Source organism: Cydia pomonella, chromosome 1 (genome assembly GCF_033807575.1).
Source record: "Cydia pomonella isolate Wapato2018A chromosome 1, ilCydPomo1, whole genome shotgun sequence".
In the NCBI taxonomy this organism is placed as follows: Eukaryota; Metazoa; Arthropoda; class Insecta; order Lepidoptera; family Tortricidae; genus Cydia; species Cydia pomonella.
In genome coordinates, this window is record NC_084703.1 from 48,390,378 (window position 1) to 48,411,154 (window position 20,777).

The following is a 20,777-nucleotide window of genomic DNA, read 5'->3' on the forward strand; positions in this document are numbered from 1 at the left end:
CGTGATAAACACACAAATAAATAAATGCCCATACCTTATGTAGGGGGTCATTACTGACTAAGCTAGGAAGCCGATAAAACTTAGAGGAGGCTAAGTTTCATTTGAAACATTCAAAGATGAATTGTTACAATTACTAATTGTTTTTGATAAATTTGATAACATATTTTTTATCAAATCAAGTACCTAGTAAGTAAAATCATCATTGATTAAAAAATTGATAACGGTGACTTAGAAATTTGTCTAGTTGTCATAAAACGTAGCGGTTATTATTTATTTACTTTGGATACGATTGTGCCGCACAGTGCCGCACACCGGTGGAACCCGCCTTTATAAAAAAAAATAGTTACTAAAATACCTAAAAGTTGAAAACTCTGATTTTAATTAAAGCGCCATCTTGTAGCGTAGACTAGAACTGCACCTAAATCAACCAGCCTTTCTGAGCAATCTCAGTATCAAGTTTGGCTACTCCCCACTAGGTGGCGCTTTTATTAAACTTTTTGTAATTGAAAACTTTCATTGTGATTTCATCATCAACTAGCTAGTAGTCAATTATTATCAATTAAATGTTCCTTATTTCTACGCTACGCGATTTCAAGTTCCTAATTGTTAAGCCTGACGCTTGTCAAGACTTGATAAGCGTCAGGGACTCTGTTATGCGTTAGATATGCGTTAGTATTAGAAGGAGCAAGCGATATTGCTATCTCATTCCACCGCATAGCTGCGTCCCTGACGCTTGGCAAGTCTGGGCACGCATGTAAACAGACTTTATAAATCCCTGAACGCAACTTAACTGTCATTATGGCTGACGTGACGGTTGTCAAAACTGTCACCTTTACTGCGGTTACGGTGACGTGTATAGTATAGCAAAACGCTGCGTATAGCTGTGTAACCAACTTGCCATTGCCACAGTCGCTCCCAAATAATGTCAAGAAATACACGATTGTTATGTGAATAAATCGAACTTGTGCTGTTTATAGAGCTCAACAGACAATTATTTAGTGTCGGAACATTCATAGTATTACGAATAAACAGTTATCAACTTAAAAATCCAATATGGTGCTTATGACGATGATCGCGCGAGTTGTCGACGGCCTGCCCCTTGCCGCAACCATGCAAGACGACGAACAGGTACTCGAAATACTAGCCACAACTCTTACAAGCCCGTAAATACTCATAACTTTGTGTTATCACGTTGTTCTAATTAGTTATTTCAATTTATTTTGCGTTCGGCAGAGCGGCTGCAATATCTTGGAGTACCAAAATCAGGCGAAAATGCTGTTCCGGAAGCTAGGACCGCAGTCTCCGCTACGCTGTTCGATTGAATCCGGACCTTTCTTGTTCCAGTGAGTTGCTTTTTCATTTTTGTTTCGATTTACTATTATTTCTTGCACCATAATTAATTCACGAGTCATTTACACGGCGCCTATTTACCTAATATCCGAGTACATATTGAAACGAAATAATACCTGTCGGCTGTGTTTTTAGTAAATTAAATCTATAAACAGTATTGACTGTAACATGGTACAGACGTAAAAGTAACTCATTGTCAAAGTAATAAGACTCAGTTTTGCGTGACAATAAACCGTACCCGTGTTAACAGTCGGCTACATACTCAGTGCACTTTCAACATAATGAGTATTATTACTTGTTGATTGCCACAATCAAGTAGAATACAAAATGGCACAGGTACATTTGATACTTTGGTAATCACACAATGTTTTTGTATGCATGGTGTCTAAGTTTACATTATTTGGTATTTCAAATATGGAATCTCAAATGAAATGTCATACAACAGGCCAATGGCCAATAATTTTATTATTCTACAATATTACCTTCAGTAATAAGATTTTATCTGTAAAATGCATCAATAAATTGCTCTGATAATTAGCTTAAGATAATTATATGTAATACTGTCTTACTATTCATAAGTGTTTGTTGCTAGGCCTACATGAATAAAGTATATTTGAACTGTACTGAAAAAATAATGAATAATCCAGCGTCATCCCACTATTGGGCACCTGCCTCCTCTCAAACATGACAGATTAGGCTATAGGCCCCACATTGGCTCTAGACGGTTGGAGACTTCACATACACTGTGGAAATTTTTTGTTGATGTGTGCTAGTTATAATATTATTATAGGGACATTCTTACACAAATTGGCTAAGTCCCATGGTAAGCCAAGAAGTCTTGTGTTATGGGTACTCAGACAACAATATATATAATATACAAATACATAGAAAACATCCATGGCACAATGGTTACGGTCGGCACCGCGCATGTAACTCCTCTGGAGTTGCAGGTGTACATAGGCTACGGAGACTGCTTACCATCAGGCGGGCCGTATGCTTGTTTGCCACCGACGTAGTATAATATACACCGTGGCCCAATTAAACCCGACAGATTTCAACTACGCATTTCTGAGGTTATAAGCAGCAAAAAATGTTATATGAGTTTTGGCCAAATTCACCAAAAAAAAATTTTTTTTGCCGGAAAAAATTAATCCTTTTGCGTTTTCTGCACACGACACGTTATTTATTTTTACACCTTGGTGAAAAAAAAATCATTACCACGAATAAGTAAAGTTTTTATTTTATTTACAGACGTAAATTGCGAGTTTACTTTAAAACTTTAATATCTGTCAGTAGGTATGTCCAAACCAGTGACATACCTACATAGTGGCAGCGTCACACCTAAAAAGGCGTTTTTGACTAAGTTATAAAAGAAACAAATTTTCACAGAAAGTTTGCCGCGGCATCTATGGTCGAGTAGCAGTTGGTTGGATTCGATAAAAAAGAAACAATATTCGTGCTTTTCTTGGGGTGATCAGAGGCGACGTGGGCCACCGCCTACGGCCTCGCGTCCGAGGGGCCTCGCGCCTCAAAAAAGTACCTATATCTCGGACACAACGTAAAAATGTTCGTTCTTTCTTGCGCCACCAGAGGGCCTCGCTAAATGTACCGTGGCCATATAAAATTTTGGTCTTGCCCCGCCACTGGAGTAATATTACTATAACATACACATAATCATGCCTATTTTCCGGAGTTGTAGGCACAGACCACGGATTTCCACTTGCTGCGATCCTAACATACCTCTTTCGCTTCCTTGACTTTCATAACATTCCTCATTCTCTCGGCGGTTTAGGTTGCTCTAGACCTAAGCCTTTCTTCGGGATTTCCTGGATTTGATCAGAGAAAGTCCGCCAAGGTCTACCCTTTCCAGCTCCCTCTTCTACTTCTTTCTCCCTCTGATATTACTAGTATAAGAAAGACTCTCTTTCTACATTATATTACCATTATTTTATTTGTAACCATTAACATTAACACAGTTTGAATTAAAACAACATTTAATATTGCAGCTATCTGATTGAGAACGAGATCTGCTACCTGGTGCTGTGCGAGAGGAACTACAACAAGCGGCTAGCGTTCAGCTACCTCGAGGAGATCGCTCAGGAGTTCTACCAGCAGTACGGGAAGAGGGTGAGTTACTGCTGCCAAATAGATCTGCTACCTGGTGCTGTGGGGGAACTACAACAAGCGGCTAGCGTTCAGCTACCTCGAGGAGATCGCCCAGGAGTTCTACCAGCAGTACGGGAAGAGGGTGAGTTACTGCCAATAAATAGATCTGCTACCTGGTGCTGTGGAGGAACTACAACAAGCGGCGACCGTTCAGATACCTCAAATTCAAATGTGTACAAATATTTGCCTTAATGTCGTTATCCAGACAGGAAAATGTGGACTATATTCTTAAGGTGCCGTAGGTTCAGAGAGCGGAGTGAAAAAACCCTCCGCTTTTTACAAGCTTTTATTTAACTTGCCCTGTATGTGTGGGTCAAATCTTGGAGGCTAAATTTGACCCACTTCCCGATTTGCGATTAAGCTAAAATTTTGCATTCATATGTAAATCGGATGACAATGACATGAAGCTGATCTGATTATGGAGACAGAAAATGGCCTCAGGACTCTGTGATAAAACAACGCAAACTAATTGTGTTTGGGGTTGTTAGAATTGTCTCGATGAGTATTAGTTGTATGTGCAAGACTAGTACAGTCAGCGATAAAAGCTTGTAAAATGTAATTTTTGCCAAATATAATTTGTATGGATAACAATATGGTTGTAAAACTTTAATTAGCAATGTTGAGGATTTCCTCTAGAGTCCCTAGGGACTTCAGCGATGCGAATCCAATTTTTTTGACGCTTGATAGAAAAAACTCACGAATATAGGTCAAATCGCACTTTTTTTTACAATTTGTCCAAAAAAGCTAACAATGAGAAAATTGCTTCTTAATAACGCAATTCCATTTTCGAGGGAACACAGCTTTTACTTTTTCCTTTATAAAATTTACAACAAATTGAAATTCAAAAACATGACATCCCCCTTCCCGAACACGCACATCTATCTCACTTAGAGAGTGAGACAACAACACGAGCCAACGAGACCATAATGGCCGCTCGAGCGACTTATGGTTAAGTACCAGTGTTGGCTGAACGTTGATTGCAATTGACCAATATCCATTACAAAATTGAACCGTAAACCGTAACGGGCGGTTTTTTTTTATACTACGTCGGTTGCATACAAGCATACGGCCCGCCTGATGGTAAGCAGTCTCCGTAGCCTATGTACGCCTGCAACTCCAGAGGAGTTACATGCGCGTTGCCGACCCTAAACCCGCCCCCCTCATTGAGCTCTGGCAACCTTACTCACCGGCAGGAACACAACACTATGAGTAGGGTCTAGTGTTATTTGGCTGCGGTTTTCTGTAAGGTGGAGGTACTTCCCCAGTTGGGCTCTGCTCTAGATCTGGAATGACATCCGCTGTGCTGTGCCCTACCACACAAAGCGAGATGACATTGACAATGCCGATAAGGTAGAAGTACTAGTGCTCGACGCTGCACTAGTACTCGACATGGGTACTTTATGTCAAAGTGACAAGGATTAAGTTCGAATACAGAAAAATCTTCGTTGTTCAAATTTAACCTATATTTCCATGAAATAAAGTGCCCGTGTCGGTGACTAGTGCAGCGTCGAGCACTACTACTTCTGCCTTACCTCTCTTTTGGACGTAGTTTAAAGACGTGCCCGGGTCCAAAAAAGGTTAAAGTTTACAGTTCAATTTGTTATGGTGTATGGTTACTGGTCAATTGCGTTAACATTTCGAACAACACTGTTAAGTAGTAAGTTTTATTTTATCGATTGCGTCTGTCCTTCAGGTGAACACGGTGACCCGACCGTATCCGTTCATTGAATTCGATACGTGGATGCAGCGGGCCAGACGCCAATACAGCGAGGTAAATAATTCAAGTTCTTCTTGTCTGGGCATTTTTGCCACGGCTCATGGGAGCCTGGGGTCCGCTTGACAACTAATCCTAAGATTTGGCGTAGGCACTAGTTTTTATGAAAGTGACTGCCATCTGACCTTCCAATCCAGAGGGTAAACTGGGCCTTGTTGGGATTAGTCCGGTTTCCTCACGAAGTTAACGGTTTCAGCAAAATGACTATCATTACATTATGACTTTCAATAATGGGGTTGGCCGGTCGAAGTATTAAACAGATGGCGCCATCATAGCTTGCCCTGTCAATCCCTAGAATTGTGTCAAACTCTTGTTTTTTTTTTGGAATTTTGTGACCCGGATTCCAGTACTTTAAGCCAAATCTCATAGAACAAAACTAGAGACAGGGGCAGGCTATGATGGCGCCATCTATGCAATCCTTTGACAGTTGCCAACCCCATTATGCCAAACAAAGGGATCCGTATTTTGAGATATAGGTTTTCTGCAATTGTAGTGGTTTTGCGATCCCATCCTCATGCAGTCTCATTTTAAGATCCAGGTGTTTTGATACCAACCCGGGTTACCGGTTGAACCGGTTTACAATAAACATCCTAATATTATTACTGAATTGTCTGTTAGTAAATTTAAAAAATATTTAAAACGTAAGCTTATCTCTAAAGCCTATTATAGCACACAAGACTACATGAATGATGAAACACCGTGGGATTAAGTGTGATTGTAAATAATGAGTTATTTATTGTTATGTTAATAATGATGAAATTGATAATTCAATGTATATATACCGTATTTTTCTTTGACATTTAAATTTTATTCTAGAAAGTTTCCAGACTAGTATTTTTATACAAATTTGGTGTTTGACGATCCTTTTGTGAAATTCTTATTATTAAGTTTGACATATCTATAATAATTCAATGTTTTTTTAGAACAATAATAACTGCATCAATAAATTGCTCTGATATTTAGATTAAGATGATATTTGTAAAATTTGACGATTTAAAAGTGCTCGTTGCTAGGCCTATTTGAATAAAGAACCGACTAACCCCCTTATTCATAAACGTTTACTAAAGTTGACAAGCCGCTAATAATCGTTTGTCCCTTTCCATCATACCTATACGTCGGAAAGGGACAAACGATTATTAGCGGCTTGTCAACTTTAGTAGACGTATATGAATAAAGGAGTTTGACGTGGGATTGTGGAAGTGGCCCTAAGGGGTTATGACTGTTTGTTTGCTTGCAGGGCGGGACGCGCGCGCGCCGCACGGGCGCCGCGGCCGCCCTCGGCGGGCAGCTGGGCGACGTGCAGCGCATCATGATGCAGAACATCGATGACGTGCTGCAGCGGGGCGCCGTGCTCTCCGGTCAGTATTTATTGATGGTTCTCATTAATTATTGATGGTCCTCATTATTTATTGATGGCTTTCATCCTTTATTAATCTCAGCACGCAGAGCCTCATCTTGATGCAAAAACATCGACGACATGCTGCAGCGGGACGCCGTGCTGTCTGTGTAGTATTTATTGATGGCCGTCATTATTTATTGATCGATTTCATGCTTTATTAATCTAAGCGCGCATAGCATTGTCATGATGCGGAATATCGACGACCTGCAACAGGTGAACAGGCGGGGCGCTGTACTGTCCGGTCAGTATTTATTGATAGCCATTTTTATTTATTTATCAGTATTTACCACATACCATATATTTTTATTCTATTTTATTTTCTTTATTAGGAAAAAAAACAGACAAAAACAAATGTTTGAAAAAATAAAACATGACATTCAAAAATATCAAAAGAACTAGCAAGAACTTTATGCACAACATTTTTTGTTTATAAGTCCACAGAAAATCATTCTCATTTTTTAGGGTTCCGTACCCAAAGGGTATTACTAAGACTCCGCTGTCCGTCCGTCCGTCTGTCACCAGGCTGTATCTCATCAACCGTGATAGCTAGACAGTTGAAATTTTCACAGATGATGTATTTCTGTTGCCGCTATAACAACAAATACTAAAAAGTACGGAACCCTCGGTGGGCGAGTCCGACTCGCCCTTGACCGATTTTTTGTTATCGTCCGTTATGCCACTCTGCTATGCGAATTATATATTTTTTTACTAGCCTATTATGGTATCCCACTGCTGGGCAAAGTTGCTCTTCCGGCCAGTCGTTGAGAAAGATATCTAGGTCGTCCCGCCATCTCCGCCTGGGCCTGCCGCGTCCGCGCCCATCTTCTGGCATCCACTTGGCAGCTACACTAGCCCACCTGCCTGGATGCATGCGGCAGACGGCCCAATCCCATTCCAGCCTAGCTGTCTTCTCTCCGACGTCAGCAATGCGAGTTCTTATTGCATTATCCTAATTAATATTGCAAAAGCGAATGCATTGTTTGTTTAATATCTTGCGCGTGGTAACAGTGGTTGCTTGGCGAATCAAATCCGGCTAACTACGCCATAAATTTGTTTGTATCATTGATTTCTTTAGATCTAGCTAGATATAGGTATCAAGTTATTTTTCTTTATCATGCGATACATAAAGCATCCAAGCAGACAGATACAGTAAGCTGAGATAACTGACCCCCCTGCTAACAAGTTTCTATGCAGAGGGGGTCAGTTATCTCTACAGCTTTCTGTACGTACAGTCAGCGTCAAATACTTCGTAGCAGTCAAAGTAGCCAAATAGTTCGGTACACCATATATTTAGTATGGTGTACCGAACTATTTGGCCACTTTGACTGCTACGAAGTATTTGACGCTGACTGTACAAAATAAATGCAAACGTCAATACTAAAGCTAAGATTAATTTAATTTAAAACAGTTAATTTAGTCGTGTAACATTTTTAGATTCAACCATTCATTCATTTTTCCAATTCAACAACAATGTACATCACATTGTTGTTGAATTGGATTTACACAATTGATGTCTAAATTGTTCGATCTTGGCGTTGGCACTGCCGTGCCAAATACTAGCATCGTGGGTATATGTATCTTTAACAATCTATATATAATGTGTATACGTCCCATGTATTTCCACTGATATGTAGTAAATATCGGGATATCTATCGTGTGGTGATCTATAAGTTCCCGCCCGCGCCAGGTGCAACAGGCGCCGTGACCTTTGCACTGTACATTCCGATATACTACGCATGTCTCCTAATAATTAATAAATATCGTGAGATCTATTTTGTAGTGATCTATAAATTTCCGCCCACGCCAGGAGCTACCGGCGCCGTGACCTTTGCAGTTTACATCCGGGTTGCACCATGCATGTCCACTGATATGTGATAAATATCGCGAAATCTATTGTGTTGTGATCTATAACTTTCCGCCCACGCCAGATGCAACAAGCTCCGTGACCTTTGCAGTTTACATTCGGATGCACTACGCGTGTCTCCTAATAATTAATGAATATCGCGAGATCTATCGTGTGGTGATCTATAACTTTCCGCCCACGGTCGCAACAGGTGCCGTGACCTTTACACTTAAGATTATTATTACTTAATTAATATTTCTAATTAATTGTATTAACGAAGATAAAAGGCAAGCATTTTTTTTTTAATAAATATGCTGACCTCCGGTAATCCGGACCTAGTCATTACCCTGCCTATTAAGCCGATGGGTTCGAATCCCGGCAAGGGCGTTTATTTGTCTGTTAACTCACTGAACAGACATTTGTTACTGAGTCATGGGTGTTTTCTATGTAATTAAGTATTAACCTATTCAATATATCGTCATCTGAGTACCCACAACACAAGCCTTATTGACTTTGAGACTTAATCCATTTGTGTAAGGATCTTTTATAGTTTTTTACTGAAATTAAAATCTTTCTTTCGAACTTGACGTCCATAGGGTTAGATAATAATAACTTATATATCTAGAGTTAGTATTACAGTTAATTAGACAAAACAAAACATTACATAACATTTATAAGTTTCGCGGCGGCGTACCGCTTGACTAGGGGCGAGTCCCAACGCTGCGGCAGCGTACTTAGGATACTGTTCGTGCTGCTTCAGCATCGCTTCCTCATGATGGCGAAAAAAGGTCAGTTCGTGCCTCAGGAAACATCTCTGAGGCACTGAAATAGCACGGCAACCTGAACAGCATCCTAAATGCATCATTATATTTTTATGAGGCCCACAAATACGGTTTTGCCTTGTATGCCCGGGCCGCAATATGAAGTGACAGCTCGGCTTAAAGGTCTCGTAACCAGGCCAAAAAAAATGAAGTGACAGTTGATAGGTGACGATTGGATTTTAAGGTTATCGTAAAGAGATAAAGATAGTTTATTATTCAAGTAGGCATATTACAATGCGCTTATGAACGTCAAATAAAGCTACACCGGCTCTAACCCTACACCTCTGACCCGAGAAGATTTCAATCCCCCCTCAATTGGAGGAGGGTATCCCAATAAGGCCCGGCAAGAAACTCGGCGAGACACATCTTTTCAAAACATTACATCTTATAATTAACATGCATTAAATAAGAAAAATAAAATACAATTTAGATTACTATAGAAAGCATGCAATTACATACAGTAGCTACTTCTCTTTATAGAAAAATTGATAAAATATATATATATATGTATGTATGTCATATAAAATCATACAAATACGTAGCTCTTTCAGAAAACATATCGAATTCGAAAGAAAAATGAATTTAATAAAGAAATGAGAATATACATTTTATAAGTCTGACAGATTGCGTATTTTCTCGGATTACGTTCGTATTTGTCATGCTACTTCAGTCAACCTCAGTACTATTTGTATTGGGACTGACTGAAATAGCATGACACGTTCGTGCGTTTCCGTGAAAATACGATGGGAAAGGATTATTCACTACATCTGTATCTATATCCGGATCACCTGGCGGGCCACCTAAACAAGCCTGGCGGGCCGCAAATTGGAATATCACTGCCTTAGGGCATCCGCTAGCTGGCGCGGTTGCACGGAGCGGGTGATCGGGTTAGCGAAAAATAGCAAATACAAATACGTTTATTTCATTACTTTTTACAGCAGTTCATAGGCATAAATGTTAGGTAGGTAAGTAGTCCATCTTAAGTACAAAGTGTAGGTAAGTATTTATCTCAACAATGTGCAACAATTTGATTGTGTAAGTAATGAAAAAGGTGCGGGTACAGCTTGCTGGATTTAAACCCGCCCTTGGTCAGCTAATTGGAGACATATCGGTATTATTTCGCGAATGTAGTCTAGTCTAGTGTAACGCTTTTTTTATATTACATCGGTGGCAAACAAGCATACGGCCCGCCTGATGGTAAGCAGTCTCCGTAGCCTATGTACGCCTGCAATTCCAGAGGTACATGCGCGTTGCCGACCCTAGCACTCCGCACCCTCGTTGAGCTCTGGCAACTTTACTCACCGGTTTTCCGTAAGGTGGAAGTACTTCCCCAGTTGGGCTCTGCTCTAGATCTAGAATGATATCCGCTATGCTGTGCCCTACCACACAAAGCGAGATGGCATTTACAATGCTCATACCTCTCTTTTGGGCGTAGTTGCTTGCGTGCGCCCGCTCCGTGCACCCGCGCCAGCTAGCGGACGCCCTTATTAATTATTATGTGCTCTGTCTAGTAGTCGAAGTCTGTGCCGTCACCTTTGTACTTTGCGCCACGCTTGCCCGATCGATTGCACTAACTACGTCACGCCTATTTTTAGATAGATTCCCAGGGATTTCGGTGCGATTTGACGTCAATACATGACACTCTTCTTCCTTCTCACGTTGTCCCGGCATTTTGCCACGGCTCATTGGAGCCTGGGGTCCGCTTGGCAACTAATCCCTAGGTTTGGCGTAGGCACTAGTTTTTACGAAATCAACTGCCATCTGACCTTCCAACCCAGAGGATAAACTAGGCTTTATTTGGATTAGTCCGGTTTCTCACGATGTTTTCCGTCACCGAGAAGCGACTGGTAAATATCAAATGATATTTCGTACAGTCACGTTTGAAAACATCGACACAACCGAAGTGCCAAAAATATGTATACACGAACTTATTAGGGTAGTGTAAACATATTTTCGGCAGTGAAAGAAGGTTAACAAAGAGAGTGTATAAGGGAGAAGTAGAAGAGGGAGCTGGAAGGGGTAGACCTCGGCGGACTTTCTCTGATCAAATCGGGGAAATCCTGAAGAAAGGCCAGGTCAAGAGCACCCTAAACCGACGAGCGTGTATGAGGAATGTCATGAAAGTGAAGGAAGCGAAGGTATGTCAGGATCGTAGCAAGTGGAAATCCGTGGTCTCTGCCTACCCCGGGAAATAGGCGTGATTATATGTATGTATGTAAGCTAACATTAAACGAGCAATTCTCAATTTATATATTTCGGGAATGTCGGATACGGCTCTAACGATGTCGATGAAATTTGCTATATGGGAGTTTTCGGGGGCGAAAAATCGGTGTAGGTCTTATCTCTAGAAAAACGCGCATTTTTGAGTTTTTATATGTTTTTCAAACATTTGCCAGTTATGTATTTTATGTTTAAGCTTTTAACATTTAGCAAATTTTTTGTGTTAATTTGTATTTAATAAATTACAAAGAATATAATTATTATTGCTCTGCGATTTTATTTATGTATTTTGCAGTGACTATTTTAAGTTAAAAAGTTTCTTTTTAACGCAAACAAATATATAGGTAAAAAACTTAAGTAAGTCACCTGTTGTATGTAGTTGTGACGTGTTCGAATAGACATTTGTTTTGTTTGTGTGTGTCTTTTAAACATGTATTGTCTATTCGAACACGTCACAACTACATACAACAGGTGACTTACTTAAGTTTTTTACCTGTACTTTTATTGGATTCATAAAATTTTCCTATAATATAAAAGCGGCAGCGAGCGAGCTTGGCATGTAACTTGTTGCCATGTATCTCTAAAACCTTTGAACTTGAATTACTTCCGACTTTAGTGCTTTGGAAGGTGGAAGTAAGGAATACAATCCCCATAGGCAGAACTGTTGCAAAAGTGTCCAGCTGTCAGCTATAAATAATAATTCCAAATCTCTACAGAGTAGCGCTAGAGTAGCTAAGGACCTAGGTGTTATTGACGGAGTGAAGTGTGCTGTCTATTATTTGTTTTTTTTTTTTAAATATTATAGGTATTGTCGCGCTATCTATTAAAAAAAAATTGACGGACACTTTTTGGTACATGGAGATTGTATTCCTTACCTCCACCTTCCATATTTAGTGCATTCCATGAGTTGTACCTATATTTTGTTCAATGATTCAAGTCGATGATTCTACTGAGCATTTTTCACATCTATTGTGACAGAAAAAACTTGCAAATCTTTAGTAAATTCACGTTTGTACCGAACAACTGTAGATAGTTCCGTGGAATGCTCCATAACGAAGCGGCCTACTCGCAGCAAAGCGATGTCTTCCCGCCAACTGCTGGTGCTTAACAGTCCTGACGCGAAACACTTGTTCATATCATTTCATTTTGACGCTTGCCACCTTTACACCTAATCTTATTAAATTAATATTTTATCTGAATTAGAAGACCTTTTACATTTTCAAATTTAATATATTATTAACTGACTCTGTTATATTGTAGTAATTATTTATTTTAAGATTATTATAATATGTTTATCCGGTATTGGCTGATGTGTTTATAAATGTTGCTATGTATGTATATGATTGACTTGTGAAAGAGCCTTTGAGACCTACTTATGTTTTTGGCGGGACATTTAAGAGAAAATTTGGATATTTTTATATTTCACTGACACCTGTCAAATTTCTAACGCTTTATGCGTTAAAAGTTTATTTTTTCCTTTCCTCCTTTCCTTCCTTCCTGTTCCTTCCTTTATGTTTTCTATGTATTGAATGAAAGCTGCTGCAATTAGTTTCAAAATTATTAACAAATTAAAATTATGTTTTTTTGCTCCAGTCCAGTGGGTATGGGGGCCATTAATATTCAAACTAACAAATATCAATGAAAACTTAAAGAAGTCTTTTGATCTGTATTATGTTAAATGTTCCCAGCGTTTAAAAACTGGATATTTTACAGGATTTGTCTATATCCTATACCATACCATTAGGGCCGGTACAGACGGACTGCAACTTGTATGGGAACTGCATGCCGACTGCACTCCAACTGCAACGTCGACGTGCAGTTCCCATACAAGTTGCAGTCGAGTTGCAGTCCGTCTGTACCGGCCCTTACTGGTGTCAGTCCCATCATAGGGGTGTTTACAGTTTTTTTAAGAACACCATATTAACCATACTCTATCCCTTCCAGAGCTCGACACAAAAACGCAGTCCCTCTCCATGATGTCGCAGAAGTACAAGAAGGACGCCGCTTACCTGAACACCAAGTCTATGCTCATCAAGGTAACAGCTGGCGCCGTCATACTGCTGGTGTTTGTGCTGTACTTCTGGATCCTGTAAACCTGGTTCTGTCAAATTGGAGCGGCCATTTTGTTTTGGCGGACATCTTGAATAGTAAACTTTGGTAAAGGCGCTTCTGGATTACGTTTAAACGCATAAGGTGGCACATGTAAGACGAATGGTATACTATTGAGGGCTCATTGAGAGGCCGTTACCGATTTTAGTCGCAAAAATGACAAATTATATATTTATTCGATGAAATTGTACAGCTTTTGTTAACTATTAGAAATAACTAGTACTGGTTTCTATTAGCACATCTTGTTATCTTTCATTTTAATAAATCATTTTTTTGAAAACAGACAATTAGTAATGATGTTTTTTCTCATGGACGTTTAGGTAAACGCGCGTAAAGCACTAATTTTGGAGCTCTTATTTGTAACTTTTGTAAAGTTTCGACTGCTAAAAATGGTAATTTTGTATTACACATATCCTTTACTTCAACTTTAATAAACTACATTTTTGTTATTATAAATTTGAAGTAGTGTAAATGAAAGTTAGTCGACAACAATTTTCTCCAAAAATTAATTTAAATCAAGTGACAATTTCTCTGTAAATCGACTTAATTTCAACGTAATTTTGTTACTTAAATAATCTACAACATTTGCTAAAACTGTCCTTATACATCATTTTGTATAATTTACCACCATAATTTTTTTAAGAGTTTTTAAAAACTGTCCCTTCTCGTCACATATTACCGGGGACGCACGCTTGCGACCTCATTATTAAAAGGCAAGACGAGAAGACGTGCTGATAAAAACCAATACTTGTTATTTAAATATTACGTAACAAAAGGTGTACAATATCAACGACTAAATTTATCAATTTTCATTACATTGCGGTATTTGGTCGGTCGGCCGAATTGATTGTAACCTCAATAGTCCGTAATGTATGTCTAAATCAGCCCTTACTTAAACACCAAGTCCATGCTTCTCAAGGTCCTTGTCAAGTTAGGGCAGCCATTTTGTTTTTTGGCGGACATTTTGAATGAGCATGAAGATATAGGACGCTTTTGGATTATATAAAACGGTGTAGGTTACAACTGAGGTGTTCCACGCGGCGTATTGTTTTAAAGTATATACATAAGATTCTATGTGTTAAATTAGATTACATACATTTATTTTAACCGAAATTTTGTAAGTATAAAAGAGTCTTTCCATCAAATGTGTTGTTATTCTTATTTTTATTTTTTTATTTTGAATCAGACTTTTGAATGATTATTTGTAGCCTTTATTTTAATAAAGTTAACCTATTATTAAATCTAGTGTGTTTAAACTTTTTCCAAATGTCTACCAAAATATCAAAATGGCCGTGTTAAGTGTCTAATAACGAATTCCTCCATATTGAACCCCGACCCACAAATACAATGTATAATGTGTGTTTACAATGTATAATATTATATATAACTATTCGATACCCAACAACCGTAGAAACGACTAATAAAATATATTGTCGAAAATATGAAAATAATAATAAACATCGACTTATAAAATATATAATTGTAATATATTCTTAGCCGGTTAAGAGTTAGTGTCAAATGCAGTCTACTTGTTAGTAAAAATTCATGTAAGTTTCTTACTTCGCTCTGAAATCCATTCTATATGTATAATTGCTGTAATGTATTCTTCACACTTTTCAGCTGAAAAACCAATTTTTCATACTAAACTTCGCACGGCAATATATTTGAGAGAAATTGAGACTTGCTTGCATTAGAATTAAGTTCAATTTCCATGTTGTTTTTGGCAGCGAGGGCCTACAAGGCAGCTTTTCTATGTCGTTGAGGCCAATTCAAACTTTGACATTAAAATAATGTTCTTTACTCACGCTTCTCGTGCATCCCGCTCGCTCCAATACAAAAACGGGCACGTATGAGCGAAATGCACGCGCAGATATAACTAACTTACATAATTTTGATGTACATTCAAACAAGGGCGTCGGGGGGAGGGGGGCAAGTCCATAAGGCCGATGGCCAAGGGGAGGAAGGGAACATGCATATAGTCAGAAATTTTGTTTTCGGGGGCGGGAGGGGGCAGCTGCCCCTTGTCCCCCTTGGCGACGCCCTTGCATTCAAATTGACCTCCTTGTTACAATACGGCTTGGTGAGCAAACAATTGTTATTTTCCTTTCAATGCAAACCTTTGTTTATGGACATTTATCAATATATAGTTCGTGTCATTCACGATGACGCGCAGATAAGTCAAATCTAACCTTTAATAACACGACTATACGATTCAAGCCACGCGATAGTCCCACGAATCAGAATATTTAGTAAATATGATTTGATCCATGTTTTTGAAACTGCCTAGTCTGTCCTACCTTTTCTTGGTAGTGGAAATATTAAATGTAATTACATGGTGTTTTTTTATTTATTACGTTTAGGGTTGGACGCCTGGATGGCGATATATTTGTAAATATAAAATAAATATTCATATGTTGTTTTTTTTTTGACGTGAAACGTTAGGTTAGTAACCCGTAGAGGATGGGTCCAAAAACCAGATACCTATAATCGAGGAGTAAGTAAGTAAATATTCTTTACAGTACATATGGTGCTACTTTACCGCACTAGTGCGAATATTAGCATATTACGTTACTGTGTCGAACATTTAAAGGGCCATATGTACTGTAAAACGTTGTACGATACATGTGCTAATAGGTAATTCGCAACTCGTGTCGATTTAAAACACTCCTTTCGGTTGTGTTTTAATTTATCGCCACTCGTTTCGTATTTCCTTTTTTCGCACTTGTATCGTAATGTACAATTATTGCACCAACAATTATACATAATAGAATATCCAAGAGAATTTTAAATAGAGGAAAAAACTTGGAGGACACGTAAATTTACTGCCTTTTAGAACGCCATTTGACTTTGATCCTTATTCTTTCACTGATATGTGTTAAATTGGTTAAATATCAAAAAGTGGCGCCATCTTATCGGGCACAACCTAAAGGTTATGGCGCCATCGCTCGCAACAATGCTGCCATAACTTTGGCCTTTGATCTATTAGATGGCGCCACTTTTTGATATTTAACTTTAACACATCAGTAAAAAAATAAGGATTAAAGTCAAATGGCGTTCTAAAAATGTTAATCATCTGTCGAAAGATGGCAGTAAATTCACTGTGGCTATAAAATTTTCTTTGACAATCCAACTCAAATACTCTTTGATATATTGAAAAATGTTATGGCGCGGTGACCCATACCTCTAACTATAATGCCTATAAGGAGTTTTGATATCAGTGTATAGATGAAAGTAGCCATTACTCGGAACTGCTTGTGCAGCAGACAGATGGCGCTGATTCTGCGCTAGAAACACCCTACGCAGAGCTCGACCTTCGTATTAGCTGTCCAGACGTTTCACTTAAAGTCGTAACCATTGTGGCAGTGTCCCTGAAACAGCCTATTCGCATTTTTTTATATATTTTAAGTCGTGGAAAGTATAATACGAGGGCTGGTTCGAAAGTTTTTATCTGCTCCAGCATCACTCATACGAGTTTAACCTTCTGAACGCCACGCCTATCGCACGCGGGGCGTAATCGTGAACCTTGTCGGTACGCATGAAGGTTGATATTGGGCTGTAGCCGCGCGCGTCATATGACGTCTTTGGCGGTCAAAAGGTTAATAATGTTTAAGACGGAAGTATCGTCCATACAAAAAGAGAAAAAGTTTTTCCACTTCTAAATATTTTCCATTATCAATGATTTTTAGAATGTTATTGACACAATGAAAAACTAGGTTTATAGGCTCCTTTATTCTAAAAAAATTTCAAAACATTTTTTTCCAAAATAAGGGTAACCTAGGTACCTACGCCTAAAATATATTATGCTGAAGCGATTGACGTCAAAATCAAAATGATTTATAAAGATTTAGTGGAAACCGTTTTCGCTTAAAAATTGAATTTCATAGAAAAAAAAACCGTTATTTTGTTATATTCAAAATCTATTCTTCCCTTTTAAGGTGCATTGGGGTAACTTCAAAAGCTGGATAATTTGCAAAATGATAAATAGGGTCAAAACTCTTTTCGTTTTCTTGTTTCTGACACGCTTGTATTTGTTTTTTCTATCGTATAAAAAAAACGAGCGCCATTGTATGTCTTTCCAGCTGTAGATTATAGTTTACATGAGAAAAATTAAAAACTAAATTTCATCTCATACAAAAAGCTCACTCACTTGACAAAAAACAAGACAACGTAAATAGTTTTAACCCAAATATCCATGAAACCAGAAGCACTACATAGTTCAGCAACACTTACCCTACTAACGTGAATTGAATAGACGTTCCTTTCGCATTTATTTTTTAATATTAGTGCATTTAAACAAAATATTTTGGCAAAAAATTCATTTTTGGTACAAGCTTTTAACGCTGACTGTACTTTTCTTTCCACAGGAAACTAATACTCTTCTAGACAAATCTAAATACCCCAAACACAATTAGGTTGTTTTATGACCGAGTTCCTATGGCCACCATCATATCAGCTCGAAGGTACCATAATATTGCATTATCACCCGACTTATATATGTAAATTTTCAGCTAAATCTGAAATCAAATGGGTCAAATTTAGCTTCCAAAATTTGACCCAAGTCAAATAAAAGCTTGAAAAATGGTTAAAAGAAACAAACCCGTCAACACAACAATTTATTTAACATTCAGCCATGGTCAAGAATAAAAAAAAAAACCATTCAGAATACACAATTTAACATTTTTGCATTTACAACAACAAAGAACGTTAACACATCAATTTTTGTTCACAACAGTTGCAATATTTGGATATAAATCTAAGCATCGGATTAGTTTACGACACCAATTATATTAAGTTGAAGCTGCCGAGGCGCTGCAGCGCATCCGGCATGTTCGCGGAGGCGCGAACGTATGAATTTTATGCCATTAGGCGCAAAAGAATAGCGCCTCCGAGGGCCTACCGCGAACCACGTTCGACGTGTTGCCTCCCTATCACACTTACGCACGAATTTACAAGTGCGACAGAGAGGCAACACGTCGAACGTGGTTCGCGGTAGGCCCTCTGCTGACACATGGGCTGCAGTAGCAACTGCCTCCTAAGGACGTCGGCTGAACGCCTTGATTGCCATCTCACGATGCGAAGAAATTTGATAATTTAATTTTATGTAGTCGGTACTAACGTAGGGTGTAAGAATTATTTTACTGTTACTAACAAAATGTATGGATCTTATCGGTCTGAAAAAAATGTTTTTTTTTTAGTGGGGTTTCTGAATGACTGACCAAAATGGCAGATCCATGTTAGAATGCATTCATCCGCCTATTTGCTACTATTTACTACCTACGTTGACAAATATGCTACGTAAGCTTAAAAAAAAAACAACGGGTTGTACTCCGGGAGTGCCGGCAGAAGTGAAAACTTGAATATTAACGTTGTGCATTTTTGATATTTTGGAATGGTTAAGGAATAATTTTGCACGAATTGCTTTAATTATTAGTATAAATGTACTATCATTTATGTGGTAAAATACAATACTTCTTCTTTACGCCGCGCCGGCGGCCAGTAGGCTTCAATGACATTGTAACAGTTTTTCGATCAGGTCACGTGTCCGTCTTGCGAATTTTCAATCTGACGAATCTGTCGGTCACGTGACCTGACGCGAGTTTAACATTATTCCCGCATCACAAAAAGTGCACAGCGCCGCTAAAGAAGTTTTCATTTCAAAAATATGTATTCAATAAAGTGGGCAGTCATTCTGACGTCAGGTGGCCCACATTTATTATATCGTGGTTATAAAATATATAATATTCGTCCTAAAATATTAAATTCTTAAAATTTTACGAACAACATTGAACAATACAAATAGGTAAAGAACCCTGTTTCCTTAAAAGTAGGCCAAATACGTGATCATATTTAGAGACTAAAGTGTGTTTCGAATAAAAGCATCATTCATTCATTCATTCAAAAAGACTTTTTGATTGATTTTTTACCCCTGTCTCCACTCTGTCTAGTCTAGAGATCTTTATTTAATAAATTTAAAGTGTCTTCTTCTTCCTCGCGTTGTCCCGGCATTTTGCCACGGCTCATTGAAGCCTGGGGTCCGCTTGACAACTAATCCCAATATTAATAATAATAAAAATAAAAATATTTAATTCAGTAGCTTAAACTCAGAGGGTACACTAGGCCTTGTTGGGATTAGTCCGGTTTCCTCACGTTTTCCTTCACCGAAAAGTGACTGGTAAATATCAAATGATATTTCGTACATAAGTTCCGAAAAACTCATCGGTACCTACTCTCACGCACCATACTTGACGCACTTGGCATGGAAACTGAACGCAGTCCGACTCACGCTCACTAAGATCCACACCCACTATCAGAGAGCCTACCGCGAACCACGTTCGACGTGTTGCCTCTCTGTCGCACTTGTAAATTTGTACGCAAGCACAGGGAGGCAACACGTCGAACGTGGTTCGCGGTAAGCCCTCAGAGACGGCGTTAGGCGTGGGCGACGTGGGCCACCGCCTACGGCCTCGCGTCCGAGGGGCCTCGCGCCTCAAAAAAGTACCAATATCTCGGACACAACGTAAAAATGTTCGTTCTTTCTTGCGCCACCAGAGGGCCTCGCTAAATGTACCGTGCCCACATAAAATTTTAGTCTTGCCCCGCCACTGCCCACTATCAATTCATCAATTGGGAATATTACGCGAAACTCTACGTACTCTGCGCCACTACCACAAATACCACAATCCATCACAATCGGACAATCACGAAACAAGAAAATCGAAATTTCGTTATATAACTAAATTTAGATTTCCGGTAGGCCCTTTCAAAGAGAATTAAGAAGACCAAGAGTGCTCACTCCATACTTAAAAATACTATTATTTTCGTAGTCTACATCTAGCGTCAAGTAGCGGAACTCTCAGTACTGCTACTCGACAATAGATGTCGCGGCAAACAAAAAGTCTAATGCTTAACGATTTTCCGCTAATATTGTAACTAGAGTAACTGGAACTCAATTTTCAACTCCTACGCTTACTAGCTATACACCGTGGGCCAATTAAACCCGACAGATTTTAACCACGCATTCCTGAGGTCATAAGGATCAAAAAAATTTATATGAGTTTTGGCCAAATTCGCCAAAAAAATTTTTTTTTTTGCCGA

General features: G+C 38.8%; 1 protein-coding gene across 1 annotated transcript; it reads left to right on the top strand.

The window, feature by feature from the left end:
- Positions 1-819: 819 nt before the first annotated feature.
- On the top strand, positions 820-16,093 carry LOC133529091 (vesicle-trafficking protein SEC22b-B). The gene is made up of 6 exons (XM_061866716.1): positions 820-1,128; positions 1,234-1,343; positions 3,357-3,477; positions 5,210-5,287; positions 6,528-6,648; positions 13,518-16,093. The coding sequence occupies exons 1-6, from the start codon at positions 1,054-1,056 to the stop codon at positions 13,664-13,666; spliced, it is 654 nt and encodes a 217-aa protein (XP_061722700.1). The 5' UTR covers positions 820-1,053; the 3' UTR covers positions 13,667-16,093.
- Positions 16,094-20,777: the final 4,684 nt, after the last annotated feature.

Excerpts from the sequence above, each read along its gene's own strand:
- LOC133529091 (XM_061866716.1), top strand. The coding sequence starts at position 1,054 with ATGGTGCTTATGACGATGATCGCGCGAGTTGTCGACGGCCTGCCCCTT. Across the intron at positions 1,129-1,233 it reads CCATGCAAGACGACGAACAG|AGCGGCTGCAATATCTTGGA; the intron begins GTACTCGAAATA and ends TGCGTTCGGCAG. Across the intron at positions 6,649-13,517 it reads GCGGGGCGCCGTGCTCTCCG|AGCTCGACACAAAAACGCAG; the intron begins GTCAGTATTTAT and ends TATCCCTTCCAG.